Consider the following 20676-nt stretch of genomic DNA (forward strand, 5'->3'; position numbering starts at 1 on the left):
CTATGGTATTTTAAATATTATCCCCTCTTCCCTGCCCTGTTCTCCCTACAGCATGAAAGTGTCTGTCTAAAGGACAAGAGTCATATTTGCACGACCCAAGTAAGAGGATTCAAAGTGTGCTAATGATCCAAGCTGTCACATTTGGCATTTTGAAAGGGCAATGCCAGGATCTGAGATTACGGGCACAAAGACAGATTTAAGCAAATCAAATTCTCACAACTATTCCCATATAGGCCACTAACTTGAATTACAATGTTTCCAGAGGTGACATTTCACTATAGCATTTGAAGCATAAGGACATGCCTTCCTAAGACAACTTTTTCTTTGTCCTCCTGAAATGATGTGCATGCTCAGCACAGAGGGATAGAGAGCCCACTGTGAAAAATGAAGTAGAAACCTCAGTTAAAAAAAATCAGAACTAAACTGAACTCAATATTCCTGTTTTGAGAAGACTACTGACTTTTGTGTAGGCAGAAAAATCAAACTGGGTCTGAGATAAAACATTGACTACACTGGGCCACCTGCAGAATTATCCAGGAACAACAACTGCAATTTAGATTCACAGCCTGTCTTACCTCAGCTTACTTACTCCAGGCATGCAAGTCACTAGAGAGCAGCACAAAGCATATTTACATTCCCAGTCTTACACGCCCTTCAGCCAAGCCCACTGCAGAACTCTTGTCTTTCAATCATGAGTAAAGTTTCTGTCAATTGTACAAGCTATCCCAGCTGTGCTATATACAGCTTTATTTGGTCTGGCTGTGGAGATTGGAATTAGCTCATTTGGTTGGTTGAAAATCCCGGTTGGTTGGCTCAGTTTCTCCCAGATAATTTCCACAGTAACCTCTGTAAAACATAGGGCAATCACTGCTTAAAGTACCTGTGGCTTTATGGTGTCTGCAGATAATCCAACCAAAAAAGATGTAAATTATATAAACAGTTTGGGACACCCAGATCTGGAGAGGTGTGCTGTCCCTGTGCATGTCACCACATATATAAGACAGACTGACAGGCAGAGGGACTGAACCTGATCGCCTTTTCTTTTTCAGAGAGAAGAAACTGAGACAAAGCTCTGCAAAGTCTTCCCGGGTCAGCACATCCTGAACCCCATTTCTAAGTACTTCCTTATTCCCACAAAAAAAGGCTCCAGGCTCTCAAAGGACTTGGCTGACAAAACTTAGTCTTCTCCCTTTGCTCCACCACAAGAAGCAGCAGCACAAACTCCTCCAGTTACCTCATCCCAGAAACACCCTCCTTATCCTGGCACAGAACTTTCCAAAGGTGACAGATATGGGACTGCCACCCCATGGTGGGCACAACCCCCAGAGGCCTTAACATCAGAACTTCTGTTCTCTGGCCTGAGTAAGTGGGAAGTGAAGGAAGCATTGTGCCCTGTGAACTGTCCTGCACAAGCTCAAAAGCTTGGAAGTTCATTTTGCCACCCCCGTGCTCCAGGCTGGGCTTTCCAAGCTACCAGTTATTCGAGATGAAGCAGACCCACACTCCCAGAGGAACAGATGTTCAGTCCTTGGATCCTTTGCTAAGGATGTCTCTTGGTTAACCTTATCTCCAACAATAATGTCAGTCTGACATATTACTGACCCTCTTCCAAGTGTTTCCAGTGAGTCCTCAGAGATTTCACTACCTGATACAGACTTACACCTTGTTTGAGTTGTTAAACCAGTTGTAAGTGCTATGAGGTACTCAGGAAGGTGACTGATACTTTCCAGGAGTCTCTAGTGGCAGAGCAGTGGCTATAATTAACCATAACTTGTTTTCCCTCCTTCTGCCTCTCACTCACAGACTGCACACAGCAATGCATATCAGAAGTGTGCACTGAAGTGTGACTCAGATGAAACTGTGTTCTCCGCTGAAAACAAAAACCAACCCCAAATGTAAAACAGGCAAATAAAGTTCCAGATAAAACAAAAAAACCCTCATCATACCCATGATTTCCCTAAGAGCATTATTTTCTGTTCCCCAAGGAACAGCTGTTTTCAGACTAGATTAGCATCACTCTACTGATGACCCTTCAGAGTAAAGTTTCAGATCAGCAGCTTCGTGAGTTCTACACAATTTACCATCTATATTTCTGTTGCCAAACATATTTACAAGTGCAAAATAACACTGCTCATCCTTGCTCAGCATGAGAGGAATCTCCCATCTCCAGGCATCCCTGTCACACAGGGAATCAGGGAATGGAAGCTAGGCTGAAAGTAGTGCAGAAACAGCAAAATGTAATGCCTGAAATATAATATGGAAAAAAGCACTAAATACTCTTAGGGTTGTTGGGGATGTGAGCTTTGTTCTTATTTAATGTGATGCCTCTAAGGGCAATGAGTCTGTGCCCATCAGGGAGTGTCCCAGGAACTTAGGCAAGTACAGAAAAAATTAATTAATCAGTACACTGTAAGTAAGTTTCAGCTTTCTGATTCTTTCCCTCCAAAGGGCTCCTGCCCTATTCATCCAGCATTTTACACTGCAATCCTTAAAATTTTCTAGATGACTTATTAAAAACACTTGCTAGCATTTCCACACAGTTTCTATCATGGTACCAATGATAATTCTTACACAGAGGGACAATAACTTTTGTATTGAGAGAGAGAAGAGGAAGACAAGACAACACAGGAGCAAAGTGGGAAAAGGTGCTGTATACAAGGAGGTGAAGCTGCAGCCTGCCCAGCTGCCTCCTGAAGCGCAGGAAAGCACAACAGCTGTTAGCCCATGTGTCATAGAGAGGGAAGCAGAGACTGAAGGCAAAGTCTCCCCGCATGCCCATCGCCACCCACTCGGGCAGCAGCCAGCAGAGGGCAATGCCAGCCCATGCACACACCACTCCAACCGCAAACAGGGTGGCCCTGTCTGCCAGCCGGCGTCCCAACACTGTCTGAAAAGTGTGGATTAAATAGGATATTTCCCCTTTGTAGACCTGTGGCACTGTAGCAGTGATTGTGCTTGCTCTGATGGAGCCCTGAGCAGCTCCATGTGCCATGGCATGGAGAAACAGGGACCTGAAAGTGCACGTCTGGCCAATTCAATACAAAACCTTTTTATTTTTCATCAGCCTCACTGCTGTGCAATTGGCTTTCCTGAATCACTTGCTATGCACAATGGTCTGAGCTGTTATCCACTGCCTTTCAGCTGTGAGGCAGGTAAATGATAAGCAGTTTGGTGCAGAATGATTTCTCTACTTTAAAGTATGCTTGGTTGAGCCCCTGACACTGGGCTGTGCAGCTTGACACCCTTAATGCCTTCCAGAAAGGTGCCAAGCAGAACTGCAGTCCCAACTAACATGACACAGAAGAGGTGGGTGTGAGCTCTCTTACCTAGAAGCTACAGTCATGGTCATTCTTTCAGGCTATTGCCTCTCCTGTCAGCTGTCCCTCAAAGTAAAGCAGTCAAGTTTTGTATCATTGCAAGGGTTTTCAGACATTACATAATAAAATATTGCTTCAGGTCATGGCAATATGGACTACTTTATGTAGTGGTAGGAATAAAGCACAGCTAAGAGAGATAAGGGCAGGAGAGCTGGTGTGCAGGGAGAACACTTGAAAGAGCAGGGGAGTGCCTGGGCTTGCTGGACTCCCAGAAGGAGTTGGGACTGAGGTGCCAACAGAGAAGTGATTCAGGAAGGTGCTTGGGCAGAGTACGGCAGTGATGGGTGAGAGCCGCAGGAATTTCTCTATGGGTTGGATGAGTTTAAATGAATAAAATAATTTTTTAGGTTGGAAAGGAGCTTAAAAGGTGTTTATATCTAGTTCAAACCCCCTGCCATGGTTTGGGACACCTTCCTCTAGATCAGGTTGCTCAAAGCTCCCTCCATACTGGCCCTGAACACTTCTAGTGGTGGAGCATTCACAGCTTCTCTGTGCAGCCTGTTCCAGTGTCTCACCACCCTCACAGTTTGCAACCACAACCTCAATTTGCTTCACATAACCCTAAAATGGGCTAAGCCCTCTTTCCTACATCAAGGACTTTATACAAAGGATGAATGTTCAGAGGACACACAATATGACAGCCTTTAGCACAGGGTTTCAACACTTGCTTCTCGTCTCGATCCCATCTCCTGAACTCTGCAGTTGGGATAGGTACAGGAACGAAAGTACCTACAAAATCCCCCTCCACAATACCTCCATCTTGGCAGTCAGCAGACCACTGCTTCTTGGAAAATTTGGCATGGCATCTCTTCCCCAAAAGGAGACCCAGTCATGCATGTCTCATCTTGTCACAACACATGAACATACACAGCCCTGCACCTCTCTCTTCCAGTCAAAGTCAAGCAGAGATGTGACAGGCTGAAATATTTTCCCTGTCAATAACCAAATGCTCCAGTTCCTCTGCCTTCAGCTTTGCAACAGTTTGTAAAGCAAACTGCACTGACTGCTGGAATCTGCAGTAGAATTCCATTCAATTTTTTTCTACACAACAGCTGGGTTAAAATTCTTTGACCAACATAGTTTCCCTGCCATACTAATCACTTTTCTTAATCAAACCAATGAACCATCCAATTTAAATCTGTTTCTCATGAAACAGATATTTCATGAAGATTCAGGTGTGATAAATAACCACAAAACTTGAGACACTGAGCTGAAAGGGGCCTCCAGCTCCCAGTTCCTGCCTTTCCTGACAACCAGAGATGTGAAGAAAGCACTCATCCAGCTCAGGGTCAGAGCTGTGGCAGCTCCTCAGTGTGCTGGGAAAGGGCAGACAAACTACTGGGTCTCTGCTGTGTTGTGTTGTAGCTGAGGGGAGTAGCTGCAGCAGAAGGACTTTTAAAGGCTCCAGCTGAAAATTAAGCATCTTGTTATTTTAAAAGATGTTTGAAGTTAAAATCCTATGCCTCATGCTCAGCTGCAATAAACAGAACAGGTGGACTGTCTCTAAAATCTTCCTCACTGCAAGGGGAATACAATGAAATTAAGCCAGACCACACATAGACAGATGTTCTTACAGCAAGGCAATTCCCAGACAGAAAAGTTCTGATCCATGAACTGCTTCAATGTATGGTACCAAACCCCCCATCTGTGCTGGAGAAAGAAGCATCATGCTGCTGTGTTAATGGGTTCATTGTAAGGAAACACAGTGACACAGGTTTGTACTGCTGCTCTCTCTTTTCCTGGATTATTAATCCCAGGGAAACCACGGAGCCTCACTGAAATAACCCAAGGTTTCCCACACTCTCTCCCAGCCAACAGCACCTCAGAGGGACATTGTGCAAAAACCACCTCTGTGAGTGCAGCAGCACCCAGAGCAAGGAGGAATCTGCCATGGCAGGTGACCCCAGCTTGAAATGTCCTGTGGTTTGTAGGCTTGCAGTTTACCCATATGAGAGCACACTGCCTCACCACCTGAGCAGCCACTGCATAATGGGAAAACACAAAGAGAAGTGGAGAAAGGCTGAAGACAGCATCACTAAAAGAAGAAATGAGCTCCAAGGAAGAATGTTACTTAAGGCTTGCAAATAGGCAGTGTTAGGTTCAAAAAATCTTAATAGATGAATAAATAAATGCTGTCAGTACAAAGTGACATTTCTGGTCCTTGAAAGCTGTCTCTGCTGTGTGATGGAGCACTGTGGCAGCCCTCTGAGTGTGATGCTTATACACTCTTATAACTGTTATTTTGGAACTGAGCTGACTGATTTGTGTTAGGGGAGCATCTCATCTATGTTCCCTTTAGCTGATCCTTTGAGGACTGACAGACACACATCTATGCAGTCTCAATCAGTGGTTTGCCTGTGAGTGCCTTGATGTTGGTTTGTTCCTTTAAGATTCCCTTATGGTTTGTCCAGGCAATCCTGATGGACGACCCCGACTTGACAAACTTCCCCCAGATTACTACAAACCAGCACATCAGGAAGATATAGCAGTAGTACAGATGTCCCAATTTCTTCACCACAAACCAAAGTAAAGGCTTCCCACTTCTTGCAAACACTGCCCAAGCTGAGAAGGAAATGAGCAGATGTGTGGGCATGCACATGTGCTCCCCTGAAACGAGAAAGAGTAACCAGGTGAAGAAAGGACAAGGATTTGGGCCTCTCTAGGAGCAGTGATGGGACTAACAGGGTCCTAACAGGTGGGCTGCTCGCTGAAAACAACACAAAAGAGCTCTTCTCAGCAAGAAATACCTGGGAATTCACCAGTGCAAGACAAATCCAAGGGCATGATAAAGCAAAGGCAACTGTATATGAATTCTCACTTGCCTATGCAGTTCAGGAAAGAGGAACAATTGCTTCTAAGAAATATTGTTATGCCCTGAAGCAGAGGATGAATTGAACCCATTAGAGTTGTTCAATCTTCTCTCTGGTGGCCACTTCAGAACAGTGGCTTTTGTTTAGCAAAATGTGTACAGCAGTTATAATTGCAAAATTAACCTTCAAAATCAGAAACCAGCATAACTGAAGCTGTATCAGCAAAAGCTTGGAACAAGAACTCTGAGGGGTTGTTGCCATTTACCACCTGAAACTGCCAGCTCTGGAGCCAGACTGGGGGGTTAATGTCAGCAAAATATTATTTTTCTCCTGGTATACAAAGACTATTCAGTAACCAGCTGATACCCAGTAGTTGGGTTTGTACAACTGACACCCCCTTTACAGCTTTGCTGTGAATAAGCTATGCTTTCATTTATGCTGCAACACAAAATTACCAAGTTTTTAGGGCATCCCAGCATCTGGGTTATGAAATCTACATTTTGGCATGTGAATGAAGTTTTGCTTTTCACTTTCCACACAGGCTCTGGGTACCTTACCATACAGGTCAAGGTAGACCATGTGACTCATACTGCCATCATGCACGTTATTCTTTAGGTATAATTTGGGCAGGGGGAGAAAGGAGGGAAATCACAGACTGTGCTGCTGTGTGGCAGGCAAATGAACGAACTGTAATCAGATTTGGTCTGTGGAAACCTGAGATGGAAACTCAAGTGGCAAATTAGGGAGATATATAGCCCTCTTTCATGCCACTTGAATGGCTAAGTGTGTGGCAGAATTCTCATCAACATCTCCAGCCTCACACCTGGCTCTTGAGCAGTGTAACAGACCCTGAGGCAGCAAGCACACACACACACATCCCACATCTGTCTGTTCCTCCCAGTCGCCAGCTAACTCCTCTTTTAAAACAGCTTGAAGATGTAGTTACACAAAGACCACCAGAAATCATATAGACAAAGAGAGAGAGCCTGGAGGAGAGTTGGCACAGAATGCCCCATCACTACTTCAGTCTTGGGAACTCAAATTCCCCCTTCTGATGAAATGCAACTTTCGAGTCTAGGCTGAACACACTGTAATCTGCCCTACTGCACCTGTCCTGGAGTATTAATAACCAACATAAATCCTAAAGGAAGCACTGTTCTTTATTTCTGATTTGTTAGGGGTGGATGGATTGGAAGGGTTGTGGGTAATATGGAAATGGCATAGGCAGAGGATCCCTTCTGGGAGCCTGATTATTGAAAAGTGGCTGCTATTTACACAGTTAATGCCATTCACTTCCTGCACCTGCTCAATCATTCATTTCCCAGTGCAATCCAGCTTTGCCTTGCTCCAAAGTCAGGGAATTTAAGGCAGTTACACCTGCAGGTTCTCTTTTTCTCTGCAATGATTGTGGAGTTGAGGTTAGAAAACTCCCATTTGTACATTTCCAGTGCTTCATCTTCCTTTTCTGTCAATTCTTTTCCCACCCACTTACATGTACGTATGTTTTTTATAAGTATTTGTGTTTCTCATAATGAATCCAAAGCCCTCTTTTACTAACTCCTGTTGGACTTGCAGCCTATCCATGTACTACAAAAAAACCCCCTTATTTCATTCTGCAATTGTCCAAAAACACCCAAAAAATCAGCTAGCTTTCCCACTTACAGTGATTTTTCTTCATATTCTATCCAGTCTTTGAGAGGCTCCGTGTCCTGCATCCAGGGACATCCAATTATTTATGTTGTCCCTATGAATGTAAATTCTGTGTTGTCATCCCCAGCAAACACACTTTTATAGTTGAATCTACTTTGAATTCTGGTTTAAAAGAAGTCCAAAACAAAGAATTATACAGCTGACCTTTCTGCCCATTCTTGCCCCAGTCTCCTTTCTTGATAATGAATGTCTGCAGAGAGGCTGTAGGCCACCAAGTAGAAAGGAAGCAGGAAGGGAAAGAGCCCCATGGTTCTGCTTATTAGTGCTTAAGGATACACCAGCTGTAAGCTACATTAGGGGAGGGGCAATTGCAGCTCTGAGCACCTGAAAAACCCATCAGCAAGGGTTAAGTAACAGAAAAGTGAAGGCTTCTGGTTTTTGGTTAGTTTTTTTTCCATTACCAAGAGAAGGGCTCCTATATAATGTAAAATCCATGCTGCCACACAGCACATAAAGCCTTTACAATACTAACCTGTTAGATTTGCTGCCATGCTGGTGGGGAGTTGTCATCCATCGCAGAGTATCCATCTGCTTGTTGTCATACTTACACAGAAACCAAATAAACTGCCCCATTTGCCAAAGTTTTGGCTTTGGTTACAAGGAGACAACAGCAGGAAGAAGGTCAAGGTCAAGTAAAGCAGAAAAACATGATTAACTCTGAGCAGAGGATGACTCACCTGTCTTCAGTGGGAACAGCCTCGTATTAATGTGTCTGATTGAACCAGGGTTGGAGGAATAAACCAATGTAAAAGGAATGACAATGCAAAAATTAAAAAGTAATGAAAAGCTTAAAGTTGAAAACAAAACAGCTCATGACCCTTTTTTTTTTTTTGTTTCCATCTGAAGAAACAATGGTATGCTCTTAAAGTCAGCACATGTCAAGTCAGACGCTGGAAAGGAATTGAGAGGATTATTTCACAATTTTATTGCACAACTGAAAATTAACCTTTTTTTTTTTATATTTACAAGCCATTTACTTTGCACACACAATCTAAACAGCATTTTCCCCAATAAAATTGTCACCTAGAAAACTTACACATGGACTGAAGTATATGTGTAAATTAAGTAGTTTGTGTTAAATGTTAATTGCCTCAGTCTGGAGGGGGAGGTGCTTGGAGATGGGACAGCATAAGGAAAGAAGACACAATTTTCTTTTCTTTCCTGAAACATTATTTAGAAATCTTTCCTGAAGCTGGGGAGAGAAACAGAAGAGTCTAAGCAGAAGGACAGCCAGTCAGGTGCTGAGTTGGAGAGTCAGAATCTTCAGTGCCACAAGCCTTGTTTCATGCATTGCTCACCCTAAAGGTCATGGCACTCCAGTTTTTCCCTGGAAAATGTAGAATCACCTTGGCCATGAGAGAAAAGAATGAGGTTTCAATCTTAAGAAGAACACACGTGAAAAGCCATTGTTGGGGGATTTTACCCCTTTCTCACAGTTTCTTACCTGCACTGTTGGAAATGTGCTGCTGACACACTGCCACAAACCTGGCACAACCCGACCACCAATTCCAGGGGTAATATTTTACCCACCATTATGAAGCCCAAAGTTTTGGGCTGAAAATGAGTGCTTTCCTGGCTGTTAGCACAAGCTGTCTGTCACCACATGCAGCAGAGTCTCTGGAGTCCACAAATCATTCCTCTCCCATGGCTGATCCACCCACACCTTTTCCGTCACATGGATTGTTGTTCTCAAGTTTGTCAGTATTATACTCAATATTGAGTATAAGGCCTTGTAGCACTTACTGCTTAGTTTCCAGGGGATTTTGACACCTGCAATCTTAAATGAGTAGGTGGCAACTCTAAAACTGATGCTCACCACCAGCACTGTAACCTTTCCTGCTACTCAAAGAGCAAGGGGTGATGTGGGGCTGAAGTGAACTGAAATGCCCTCTTTTGAAGTCCTTCTCACTCCATTGACTCTCAAAGAAAACAAAGGGGACTGAAAGGGATGTCAATCACCAGAAAAGGCTGCCCAGAAGTGTCACCATCCCTGGAGGTATTTAAAAGAGGAGTAGATGTGGCACTTAAGGACATAGCTTGGTAGTCTTGGCAGTGTTAGGTTTATGGCTGGACTTGATTATAGACGTCTCTTCCAACCTAAATGACTCCATGACTCTATGACCAGTTCCCACACCATGGGTCTCAAAACAGCTGCCAAGTTGCATGGGCTGAATCAGGGCCTGAATGGTTCCAGCAGGGCACCTAAGAACTAAGGATTCTGGCATTGTGAGATTCATTTGGTATTCAGATCACTTTGGTGCTACCTCTCATCAGGTTTCAGTACCCCAGGGAGGAGAAATGGATTAAGTTTTGTTTTTGCATTAATGGCATTAGAGGCCTAAGTACTATTTTTTTTTTTTTTTTTTTTTTTTTTTAAATTTAACACGTTCGTGATAGTTTAAGGGAGCCGGTAATGGAGAGGTGTCTTTTCTCTATGTAACAGTTATAATCAGATCTCAGCACTGTGGAAGTTGTCTATATTGTCTTTAAAATGCCTGTCAACACCAACCTAAGGTGGATCTAAACATGGATGTAGGACTGCAGCAGATGGGATCATGGAGAAAAAGTGGAAATAGCAAGAATGGGCTGGCTGAAGAAGGATCCTGAAATTGAACCCTGCATTAAATAGAGTGAAATTCATAAATATTGGAAACCTGTGCTAAAATTCCTGCCTTGAGTAGATTACTAACCCTCATAGTGCTGCTAATTCGAGCCCCACAGGACTATTTACAATTACTCTCTTCCTCTCAAAACAGTATTTTCCTGGAAGGTCTATGGATGTAGTAGACAGAAAACTTTGGACAAAATTAGTATTTGAAAAATAAACTAAAACACAGTGAACCTGTTTTTACAGCTTCATAATGATGATATTTTAATCAGGTGTAGGTTAAAGATTAAAATTGAAAAAACCCTGCAGAATAAATTTGTGTGGTGTCATGTGAGAAACATTGCTTCAGTAATGAACTCATGCAGTGGTTTGGTATTAGCCAGTAGACTTTCATAATTACTGGAAAAGACAGTGCTAAGGTAGAAATAAAACTTGTGATAGCACAAACTAATTTAAAAATCCACCAGGCTACAGGAAAGACTTTCCCTACACTAACATAGAGGACAACTCAACAAGCCCTCAGTTCTGTTCTCCACAGACAATGCTGTCATGTTTTCAAGTCTGACAGGTGCAGAAGAAAGCTGCAACACATTAAAATAAATAGAATAGAATCACAGAATGTCCCGAGTTGGAAAGGACCCACAAGGATCACCAAGTCCAACTCCTGGCCCTGGACAGCACCACCCCCTAAACTCATGCCATGTGCCTGAGAATATTTTCCAACTGCTTTTTGATCTTTGTCAGGATTGGTGCTGTGACCACTTCCCTGGAGAGCCTATTCCAGTCCCAGCCACCCTCTAGGTGAAGAACTTTTCCTGATATCCAACCTAAACCTCCCCTGACACAACTTCAGGCCAGTCCCTGGGTTCTGTCACTCGTCACAGAGAGAATAGATCAGTGTCTGCACCTCCTTTTCCCCTCATGAGGAATTTTTAATTGCAATGAGGTCTCCCTGCAAGTTCCTTCTTCTCCAGGCTGAAAAAGCCAAATTATCTCAGGCACACCTCCTATGGCTTCCCCCTCTAATCCCTTCAGCATCTTTCTGGATGGTCTCTGAGAGCTTTAGATCTTTATTATATTGTGGAATCCAAAACTGCCCCCAGCCCTTGAGGTGAGGCCACCCCAGTGCAGAGCTGAGCGGGACAATCTCCTCCCTTGCCCAGCTGGTGATGCTGTGCCTGATCCCCCCCAGGACAGGGTTGGCCCTCCTGGCTGCCAGGGTACTGCTGGCTCATGTTCAACTGTGAATATAAATATCTAAATTGAACTACATGAATAAAACATATTTTGCAAACTTTTAATTTCACTTATGAAAATGGAAATTTAAAAGGAATAAAGTTTAGAAAATATTTATGTCTTAGGTGATCTGATTCAGAGTTGTTTTTTAGTACATGCCTTTTTTTGCTCTATGAAGTGTAAACAGAAAGATGATGATAGTGCCTGTATTCTCTGCATTTATGACATAAGCTGGAAGGTTAACTTGGTGGATATTTTATATTGATGACTCTCCGTGAATGTAAATCCTTGCGGGTCCTTACAGTACTCAATAACTTTTTTTTTTTTTAATTGCCTTTGCTGTTTTTTGAAGAAGCCTTAACAGTAAAAAAATACAAGATGTAAACTCTCTGTGAGCCATTTGAACCCATATGGAAATATTCATTGATGTTATGGACAGAAAACTAATTTTGCTTTATCTGTCTATTCTTTTATCAAGACAGCAGAAGCTTCCTGCCTATTCTGAACACAGTCTCAGGTCAGCTGGATTAATTGGTGCTAATATAATTAGTAAACACTGAACAAGGTGTCAAGGGAAAATACATACATCTCTTGTTCTCATTCTAGAGCAGCAAACTGCTCAGTCCCATCTTTTCCTCACCCCAAGGGGCCTCTGTCACTCACAGCAAGTGTACATCTGAAATGCAGAAAAACTCAGCGAAGTCTATCATCAGAATAAAGAGATTTCATATGAACACACTATTGCCATCTAAAAACATTCACAGGCAGTGGTGCCCCTTCGTTCCTGCTGCTGGCGGTTAGGTCAGACTGGATTAAGAGTTCATGGATCATCCACACTGGACAGCTCTTCCTTCCCTTACAGCATCACCGGAGAGCACTGCTGGAACAAGAGTTCCACAGGCAGATCAAAAGAAGAAATTCTATGAACCTCACTAACTTCAGCTTTGCCCCAGCCATTGACCTCAGTGCTGACAATTTAAGAAAGGCTGAATAGTCAAGACTCCTACTGTTATCAAGCTGCTATTACCTTTTTCTTTTTTTTCCCTTTTTCTTAAGGGCACCAAAGGATCAGTGTGGGAATCTAAAGAATTGAAACAAATTAACTATCTTTGAGCTGCTGAGAATGGTTTAATCTCATGCTTTCTATAATTTTACAATCCATAGAATTTACTGCAGATGGGCCACATTGGCCAGTGTTTGTTAAGAAATACCTCAAATCCAGAATGGGGTTAGTCCAGCCCACACATCCTATGAACAGATCTTCTGAGGCACTTCAAAATGCTTGTCTTCCCCATTCCTCTGGAAATCTGGCTACTTAAAACAAACCCATCCTACCCCCACCTGCAATTATTTGCTCCGTTTTTCTTTGCTTACCTGACAGACTGCTGATACTTCTTAGAGTGGTCCCAGTGATGGAGCAGACATGCTTGGACAGAGCTGGGATTCATCACTCTTCCAAGTTCAGCTGTTACCATTTGTAGGCTGGGGGTGAGAGCTGCAAGGCCTCTGAATGTGTGATTTCCATCAGCTTCATAGAATCCCCTCCACATGAGAAAAGCCTGTAGAATAGAACTGCAGGTGTTCTGCTCTGAAAGCCTGAGAGCATGGGGGATAACTGATTTTCCTAAATCACAGTGTATACCTATCCTTTGGGAAAAAAAAAAAATCTGTCTTTGCTCAAAATTAAGACTGCCATGATATTATGAAAACCTCAATGAAAGAAGATGTAAAAAGAAGTATCATACACCCAGCTGCTTCATTCACCCAAATATTATGCACTCTGTGCAGAGAAAGAAAGAGAACTCCCTCAAAAAAAACTGAACGAAGATTTGTGTACAGACATCCTACTATATATGTGTGAGGGGACAGAAAGTTTTATGAGCAAATCAACTCCACCACCAACCTGCAATTTCAGATCCTCTAACTTCCATGTGATTGAATTTACAGCCTTATCACAAGCCTTGTGATGTAATGGTTAATGCTGAAAATTCACACATCCATTGACTCACAATTATGTTGCCATAATACTCAGAAATAGGCTAAGCTTGGCTTGAATTCTGGCCTAATGTATCTGGGGACCTCTTCTTGAACATGTCTGGTAAGGGTAGGGTGTCTAAATCCCTGGTCAGAGAATTACCCTCAGGTCAGAACCATTTCTTTTAGAATGAAATTTTGTGTCTTGTGGCAATGGACCATGGAGCTCTCAAATGCAGCCTTTGCTACCTGTGCAGTGATTTCCACAAATTCATGCTGCAGAGATTTAAGATTTTAACCCTACAGAAATAGTAATTTGCTGGGAGCAGGGAAGCTGCTCTTACCATATGAGGAGAAACTACACACAATGACTGAACAGATACTAAACTCTAAGCCTGGGCTTCAGATTGCTTACATCCTGACACTTTCAGTGACCTAACACTTACACTGGAGTATCCACTAACACGTCTGAACAAATATGTTCATACGACTGAACACACAAATAAATATATGGCTGGCTTTCTAATTCCCAGATTATTTTTTTTCAACTCAACATAATATTTCTACTCTGTAAACAAACTCCAAATCCCAAGTAAGGGTAAGAAGAAAAGGTTTCAGTCAACTGATGCATACACAGCTCCTTTTGAAATTCTTATGGACTTTATGTTCTGTTTTGGGAATGTGTACTACTCATAAAACCAAACTCTTACAAAAGCAAGATTTTTCTAAATCCAGGTTTGTAAGCATTTCCTGAGCCATAATTTGCTGTGCACAGCCAGCAGCTTTTCCAAGCGATTTTATATTGTGAAACAATATACAATCTTAAAATAATCCCCAATACAAGTGTTTGGATGTAAATACATCATCTAAATATACATTATTAATTACTACTGTAAAAATTACTTCATTGAGCTATCAAAGCCTTCAATACTGCACTGGAAATACCTGATTATTGGCTGGCATTTTCTACTAGTGACTTATTTGTTCCCGTTTCACCTAGCAGAGTTGCAGAAACTTAGCTGTTTTTTTTTCCCCTAATATTGAAATATGTTTTGAGCTAACAATGATACATTCTCTTTCTAGCACTCCCACCACTGAAAGTGTTAGACTTGGCTGAAGTTCATAAATAATGACACTTACCCCACTTGCTGAGCTTGCTGTGTTTTGCTGCTGCTGCTGCCCTGAAACCTGAGGAACACCCATACAGTATCTGGCAGAGCAGGAAGGAATGTCCTGAGCAATGCCTAAGAGTAATATCTCTGCTGATTTGCCAGGACTCCCAGTGCTTCTGGCCATTAATCTTTCTCAGCCGAAAACAGATGGGGCTATTAGGCAGGCTGAAGTAATGGGGGAAACTGGCAAGACAGAGAAGGAAATGCATTATCTTCTGGGTAGAACTGCACATAAAAATGAGAACATTAAAAATGTATTTTTCATTTTTAATTGGACGATGTATGATTATACCTACCAGAAAATGATGTGCAATGTGCTTTGTGCAGGGCATTTATAAAACTGTTCAGCTGTGCTAGGGCCTTATTTTCCCCTGTGGAGAGAAACAGCAGCTACGGTTCTGACGAGGTTTTTGTGCTTTTCCCTCTAACACAGGGCTTGCTCTGCTGCAACAGCTACTGCAAATAACACTACAAAGTGCCTCTGTTGTTGCAGTAAAAGGAAAATGCAGGTTATGATTTACCAACAAACCACATGAAGCCAACCAGGTAAAAAATCAGTGCTTTAGGAGTAATGGGAACGTATGTCATATTCAGTCTAACCAAGGCGATGGAACTGCAGGTACAGCTGCTAATTCCTTTATGCCATGGCATCCAAGATAATGATTACAAATAGAAAAAAAAAAATAGCAAATTATGAAATGGGACCAGATTGTTTACACAGGAAACTAGCATGGCTGGAAGGAATTACTACAGCTTGGACTTGGGAAAAAACCTGATAGATACTAAGAACTATCCCTGATAAACAGAGACATTTTCTATGCAGGCAAATGGTAGATGATCCTTAGATAGAAAGTGATAGGATGGAAACTACAGCAGGGGTGTGTGTGTGTGTATCTCTATATATAGATATATCTACTGTGACAAGAGAGAAAAATAATGGAAACTTATCAGAGAGGTATGATAAGGTATCAAATAAGTGTTTCACCCGAAACTTGAGACTTGCAGAGCCTGTTACAGGAAGAAGCATGAAAACAAAAAGAGGAGGACTAGGTGCCAGGCAGCAGGTTATTATTTGGAATAATAATTATGTCTGAAAGTGGTGGGATATTAAAAGGTGCTGGAAAATACACAGTTCTGGCTTTGGGACTTGAAAAGTTTGCAATGACTCCTAGATGTCAGTGATTTGTAGTGGAGAGGGAAAAGGGAGACACAGAAAAATATGTCAAGATAAGAGCCCAATTTCTGTAATACTTTATTTCTGATCCCCTAATTAGGAAAAGGTGAGAATTTAGGAAGGTGAAAAAGGAAAATATCCTCAAAACCTAGTAGGGTGACATTAAAGGTAAATTTAAAAATAAAACCATCTTTTTCTTTCTAAAGAATCAATGGCTCTAAAAAAACAGGACTAGAAAACCTGAAATCCTCAGATTAAAATAGAAAGGGCTGATAGACAGCCATGGAGTATGGTACCCCTTGGATGAATGGAAGACAAAGACAGGGAAATGTTGATATGACTAAATGAAAAATGTTAGAAGTTATTCAGGCTAAATAGAAAATCTTCAGAGAATGGAAATAAAACTGTGTAAAGCTAAAAGGAAGGTATGTAATAGTTAAGATGGAGTTTGAGGAAGCTAAGAGGGAATCTGAAGAGCAAACAGTAGGGAGTTAAAACTGAAAATGAACATTTGTTCAGTACACCAGAAGCAGAAAGTGGAGATAATGGGCAGGCCGCCCCAAACAAGTAGAAGAAACAATTAAAGACAGTAAGGACATTGCCAAGAATCTAAATGATTTATTTGCATCAGTCTTCACTCAGAGGGTGCTGGAATGGTATCTAAACGAGAGACTCACACTTTCCAAATATCAAAGATAAGGAGAGGTCATAGATTGAAGACTCAAGAGAGAAGTTGGTGGAACAAATCAAAAAAATCAAAGGCATTAAATCACCAGGTTTATCTGCTACTTCTGGAAGATTTCAGGAGAAAACTGAAAATTAAGTAACAAAGTTCCTAGCAAATACTTACTACAGCAGAGGACTGGAAGACAGCCAGTGTTATAACTGAGTTGGGAATTTTTTTGGTTGCCAGTGGTAGGTTTTTTCATGGTGTTGTAGAAGCCCTGGCAGTTACAGACAGGTATGCAATCCTAACTTGCCACCAGGTAAATTGTTTGAAATGTGCTAAAACCCCCCAAGACTCACACCTCTCAAATTATGAAGCACAGAGACAAATATGACATGACACATACAAGTCAGTACAGTGTCTATAAGGACAAAAAAGGGACTCTGTACCTACTACCAATTTCTGAGCTGGTTACGCCAGCCAGCACACCTAAGCCTACCTGGGAGGCCCCAAAACTCACTCTACAGGCCAAGTAGCAAATCATTACCTCCCTGATGCCCCATCCTTCACCACTGAGAAGAGAATAATGAGAAGAATGCTGATAATGGAACAGCCAAATAACGTACAGGTTATGCTGCTGTAGGGCAATCCAGCCTATCCTTGGGCAATGTTGTTAAGCCAAGGAGAAATGTACATCTGGAACTGAAAATTTTTAATACATATGGAACATAATGGTGGCCACACTGAAGCTCTGACTGGAGATTTCATGTAAGTACAATGAGTGTTAGCCTCTCTTAGATCAGCTTTAGGGATCCTTCTGCACACTGGCTAATCAACAGCCTCTGTGCTGCAGGGTTCTTCTCGCTCTCAATCAGCACAGTGACCTGTGCCTGTAATACAGGACTTGGGGATTTAAGACTTTGATGTTTTTAAAAGAACATATCTCAGCCAGAACTGAGCACTAATGTCACTTGTTCCCAGCTCTCTCCAGCTTTATATGTAAATCTTTACATAAAGCCATTAAGAACAGAAAAATAAGCTTTTTGGAAAATTATGCAGTGATACATTCTTATGCAGCCAACACTCCCAGGGGAAAAAGTGAGAACTACACACAGCCTCCCGCCCCTTTTTATTTCTTGTCAAAGACATTGCCTTTTTTGGCTTTTCTTATATATACACAAAATGATGAACTGATATTTGTAGTTTAAATGTCTGGTTTAACTGCGTGGTTTCCACCGTAACAGAAATCACTCACAAAATGTCAGGTTAGAAATAAAACCAAGCTCTAGAGGGATGAGGTGGGGAGGAAAATAGAAGGTCCAGTGGCTGAAAAGCAAAATGGAAAAACGTGGGCAGAACGCAATATGGATCCATTTCCCAGCTCAGGCAGTGGTATTGGTACATGTAGTTGTTTGGGGTTTGGGGTAGGGAGACAGACACATTTCTCACTGAGTTGTTTCTGCTTTCTCTATTAACATTGCAACAGAAATTACAAATAGCCCTGAAAGGGGTAGTGCACCTCATCTCCTCCTCCCATGTAAACACAACATTAATACTGAAGATAAAGAAAATGGCAAAAAGTCCAGTGTCTTGTTTTCTGCAGTTTTCTTGTTAGGTTCCTGTTCGCCCTCCAGGAAATTCCTGTGTGTACCGATGTTGTGAACTTGACCAGTCCACGTTCAAGCAAACACTCACTCAGATTCCCAACACATTCTTTTCTCCCCGTCCAATGGGGAGTTTATTCCTAACAGTTCTGCTCCTTTTAATTATAAACTCCTTTAACGAAGTAGTTCTGAGACCTTGCAGCAGGCAGCAGGAGAGCACCAAGGCTACTAGTTACCTTTTTACTAGTTTGTATTCACTGTTCAAGCAAAGAAGTCCACTTAAAGCCTAAGGCCCAGTGCCTTCATGGATGGGCAGCACTGAAATGAGCCTACAAATCAGTATTCCCCTGGTACAATGTGCCTTACAGGTAAAATCCAATTCTTGCCTAAAAAAGATAAAGGGTTAGAGCCAGGCCCTTTATCTTATGAGACACGTGTGAACAAGTTGCTCTGATGAAAACAGACTTTAAACTGACAAGTTTTGTTCACTTTCTGGCAGAGCTACTGATCTTCTTTAATGGACCACCAAAACTGAAGATGGCAAAGAAACACAAGGGAGATATTTCCTTGGCAAGGAAAGGAGCAGCATTTAGGACTGGGGCAAAGGCAGGGTGGGATAGAGGGGATTTTCCTGATAAAACAATTAATTTGAGAAGAAAAGACCAATCAATATCATGTATACAACTGAACCAGTAACACACCTTCTCAGGAGTGCAGTATTGTATAAGTGTCCCCTGTGTTTTCAAGGCTAATTCAGACCTTTGGCTCATCCTGCATTAACAAGGTCATCCACGTTAACAGGGCCCCTGTGAAAGTTCACAGGTGAAAGTTCCCTTTTAGAGTAGTGCAGATTTGAAATTCACAGGACAGCGACCCGAAGATCTTCCTTTACAGATAAAAAGCATGTCAAATTATTAAATAGCAACATGAAACCCTATATTCTGAAGGTCTGTCTTGCTCTGCAGTCAAGAGAGCGGAGTGCAATCCCAGCCCCTGCTCAGTCCCCACCTTGGGTGGCTCGGAGGGCGCCCGACCGGCCCCACTCGCAGACACCTCACGAGTGCTAAAGCCGACAGACCTGGGGCAGCCGGGGAAGGGACGAACGAGCATAGTCCGAAGACATGTCACTTCAAATTTCTACTGTTAGAACTGCCAAGTATGCTATAAAAACAGGAAGTGTTTCTCAGTTTGGAGTTCGAAGCCCAGGCCCCAGGGGCTGGGCGGCTCTTGCCTCGGTGTCCCTGCGGGCCGGGCACGGGCCCCACGGCGCTAACTGTTGTTCTCTGCCGTGAGGTATTTGAGGGCTGCGAAGCCGTAGTGGCGCGACATGTCCTGCTGGAACTCCTCCTTCAGCGTCTTGAGACAGATGCGGTATTGCTTGTTGGAGCGGAACTTGGTGATGTCGAAGCTGGGCGCGTGCGGCATGTGGATCATGTAGGCGTTGGGCAGCACCGTGAACTCGTACTCCTGCGGGACAAAGACACGGCTGTGAGAGGATCCCAGCCTCCTGCAAGGCACCTCCACAGCCAAACCTGCTCCAGCGCGTAACGGTGTGGTTTGTGTCTCAGCAACAACAAACAACAAACAAAATCGGGGATCTCAAACAAGCTGCCTTTCTTTTTTCAAGTAGCTTTTTCTTGGTTTTTAAGAGATCTACTTTCTCTTTTTGTAAAAAAAAGGCACCGTTACTAGACCAACCTTCCTGCAATGAGCAGGGATATCTTCAACTAGATCAGGCTGCCAGAGCCCCATCCAACCTGACATTACATGTTTCCAGAGATGGGGCATCCACCTCCCCTCTGGATAATCTCCACCAGTGCTTTACCACCCTCATGGTAAAAAAACCCCAACTATTTTAAAGCATTTTACTCCATATAAGCCAAATAATGGAAAAATAGTACAAAAAGCACACCTGAAGCCATGTCTGCCACACAGATTTTTCAGGAGTGTGATTGCAGCAACACTGCTATGACTACACAGCACAAGTCTCAAGTGTCCATGCAAAAACACGTTTTTGCCCCTAAAATTTATTTTTCTTGGGATGCTGGAATAAGCTACATTTACAAAGGCAAAGCTGCACGACATGTGTTGCTTTGCCTATATGCTAAGATACTTACAGAGACAAAACTGTCCAAAGCTATTTATAAACCTGAAATAAGGGGAAAATATGGTATCATTTATAGGCAATGTGTGAAAATGAACCTGCTAATTCCATATGCTTTGAGACATTTTTACTCAAATTAAGTTATCCCTCACAAATTTTGAGATACTCTGTTAACTTCTGTAAAACTTGTCTTATTCTCTTTATATCTGACCAAGTTCAATGACAATTTTTGTTGTTAAA

At 42.4% G+C, this 20676-nt stretch overlaps 1 protein-coding gene across 3 annotated transcripts in view; it reads right to left on the bottom strand.

The window, feature by feature from the left end:
* Positions 1–8798: 8798 nt before the first annotated feature.
* LARGE1 (LARGE xylosyl- and glucuronyltransferase 1) overlaps positions 8799–20676 on the bottom strand; it is a 276630-nt gene continuing 264752 nt past the window's right edge. The window contains exons 15-16 of one of the 3 annotated variants that reach the window (XR_013340002.1): positions 19034–19799; positions 14357–15070 (exon numbers count right to left, since the gene is read on the bottom strand). Coding sequence is in view for 2 of the 3 variants with exons in the window: in XM_077783379.1 (XP_077639505.1) it covers positions 19602–19799 (198 nt within the window). In the remaining variant the exon portion in view is untranslated. Of the gene's footprint in view, positions 19800–20676 lie in introns of all 3 variants that reach the window. The other 2 variants (XM_077783379.1, XM_021553947.3) reach the window with 2 other exon arrangements.

The sequence above is a fragment of the Lonchura striata genome, chromosome 5 (assembly GCF_046129695.1).
Source record: "Lonchura striata isolate bLonStr1 chromosome 5, bLonStr1.mat, whole genome shotgun sequence".
Taxonomy (NCBI): Eukaryota; Metazoa; Chordata; class Aves; order Passeriformes; family Estrildidae; genus Lonchura; species Lonchura striata.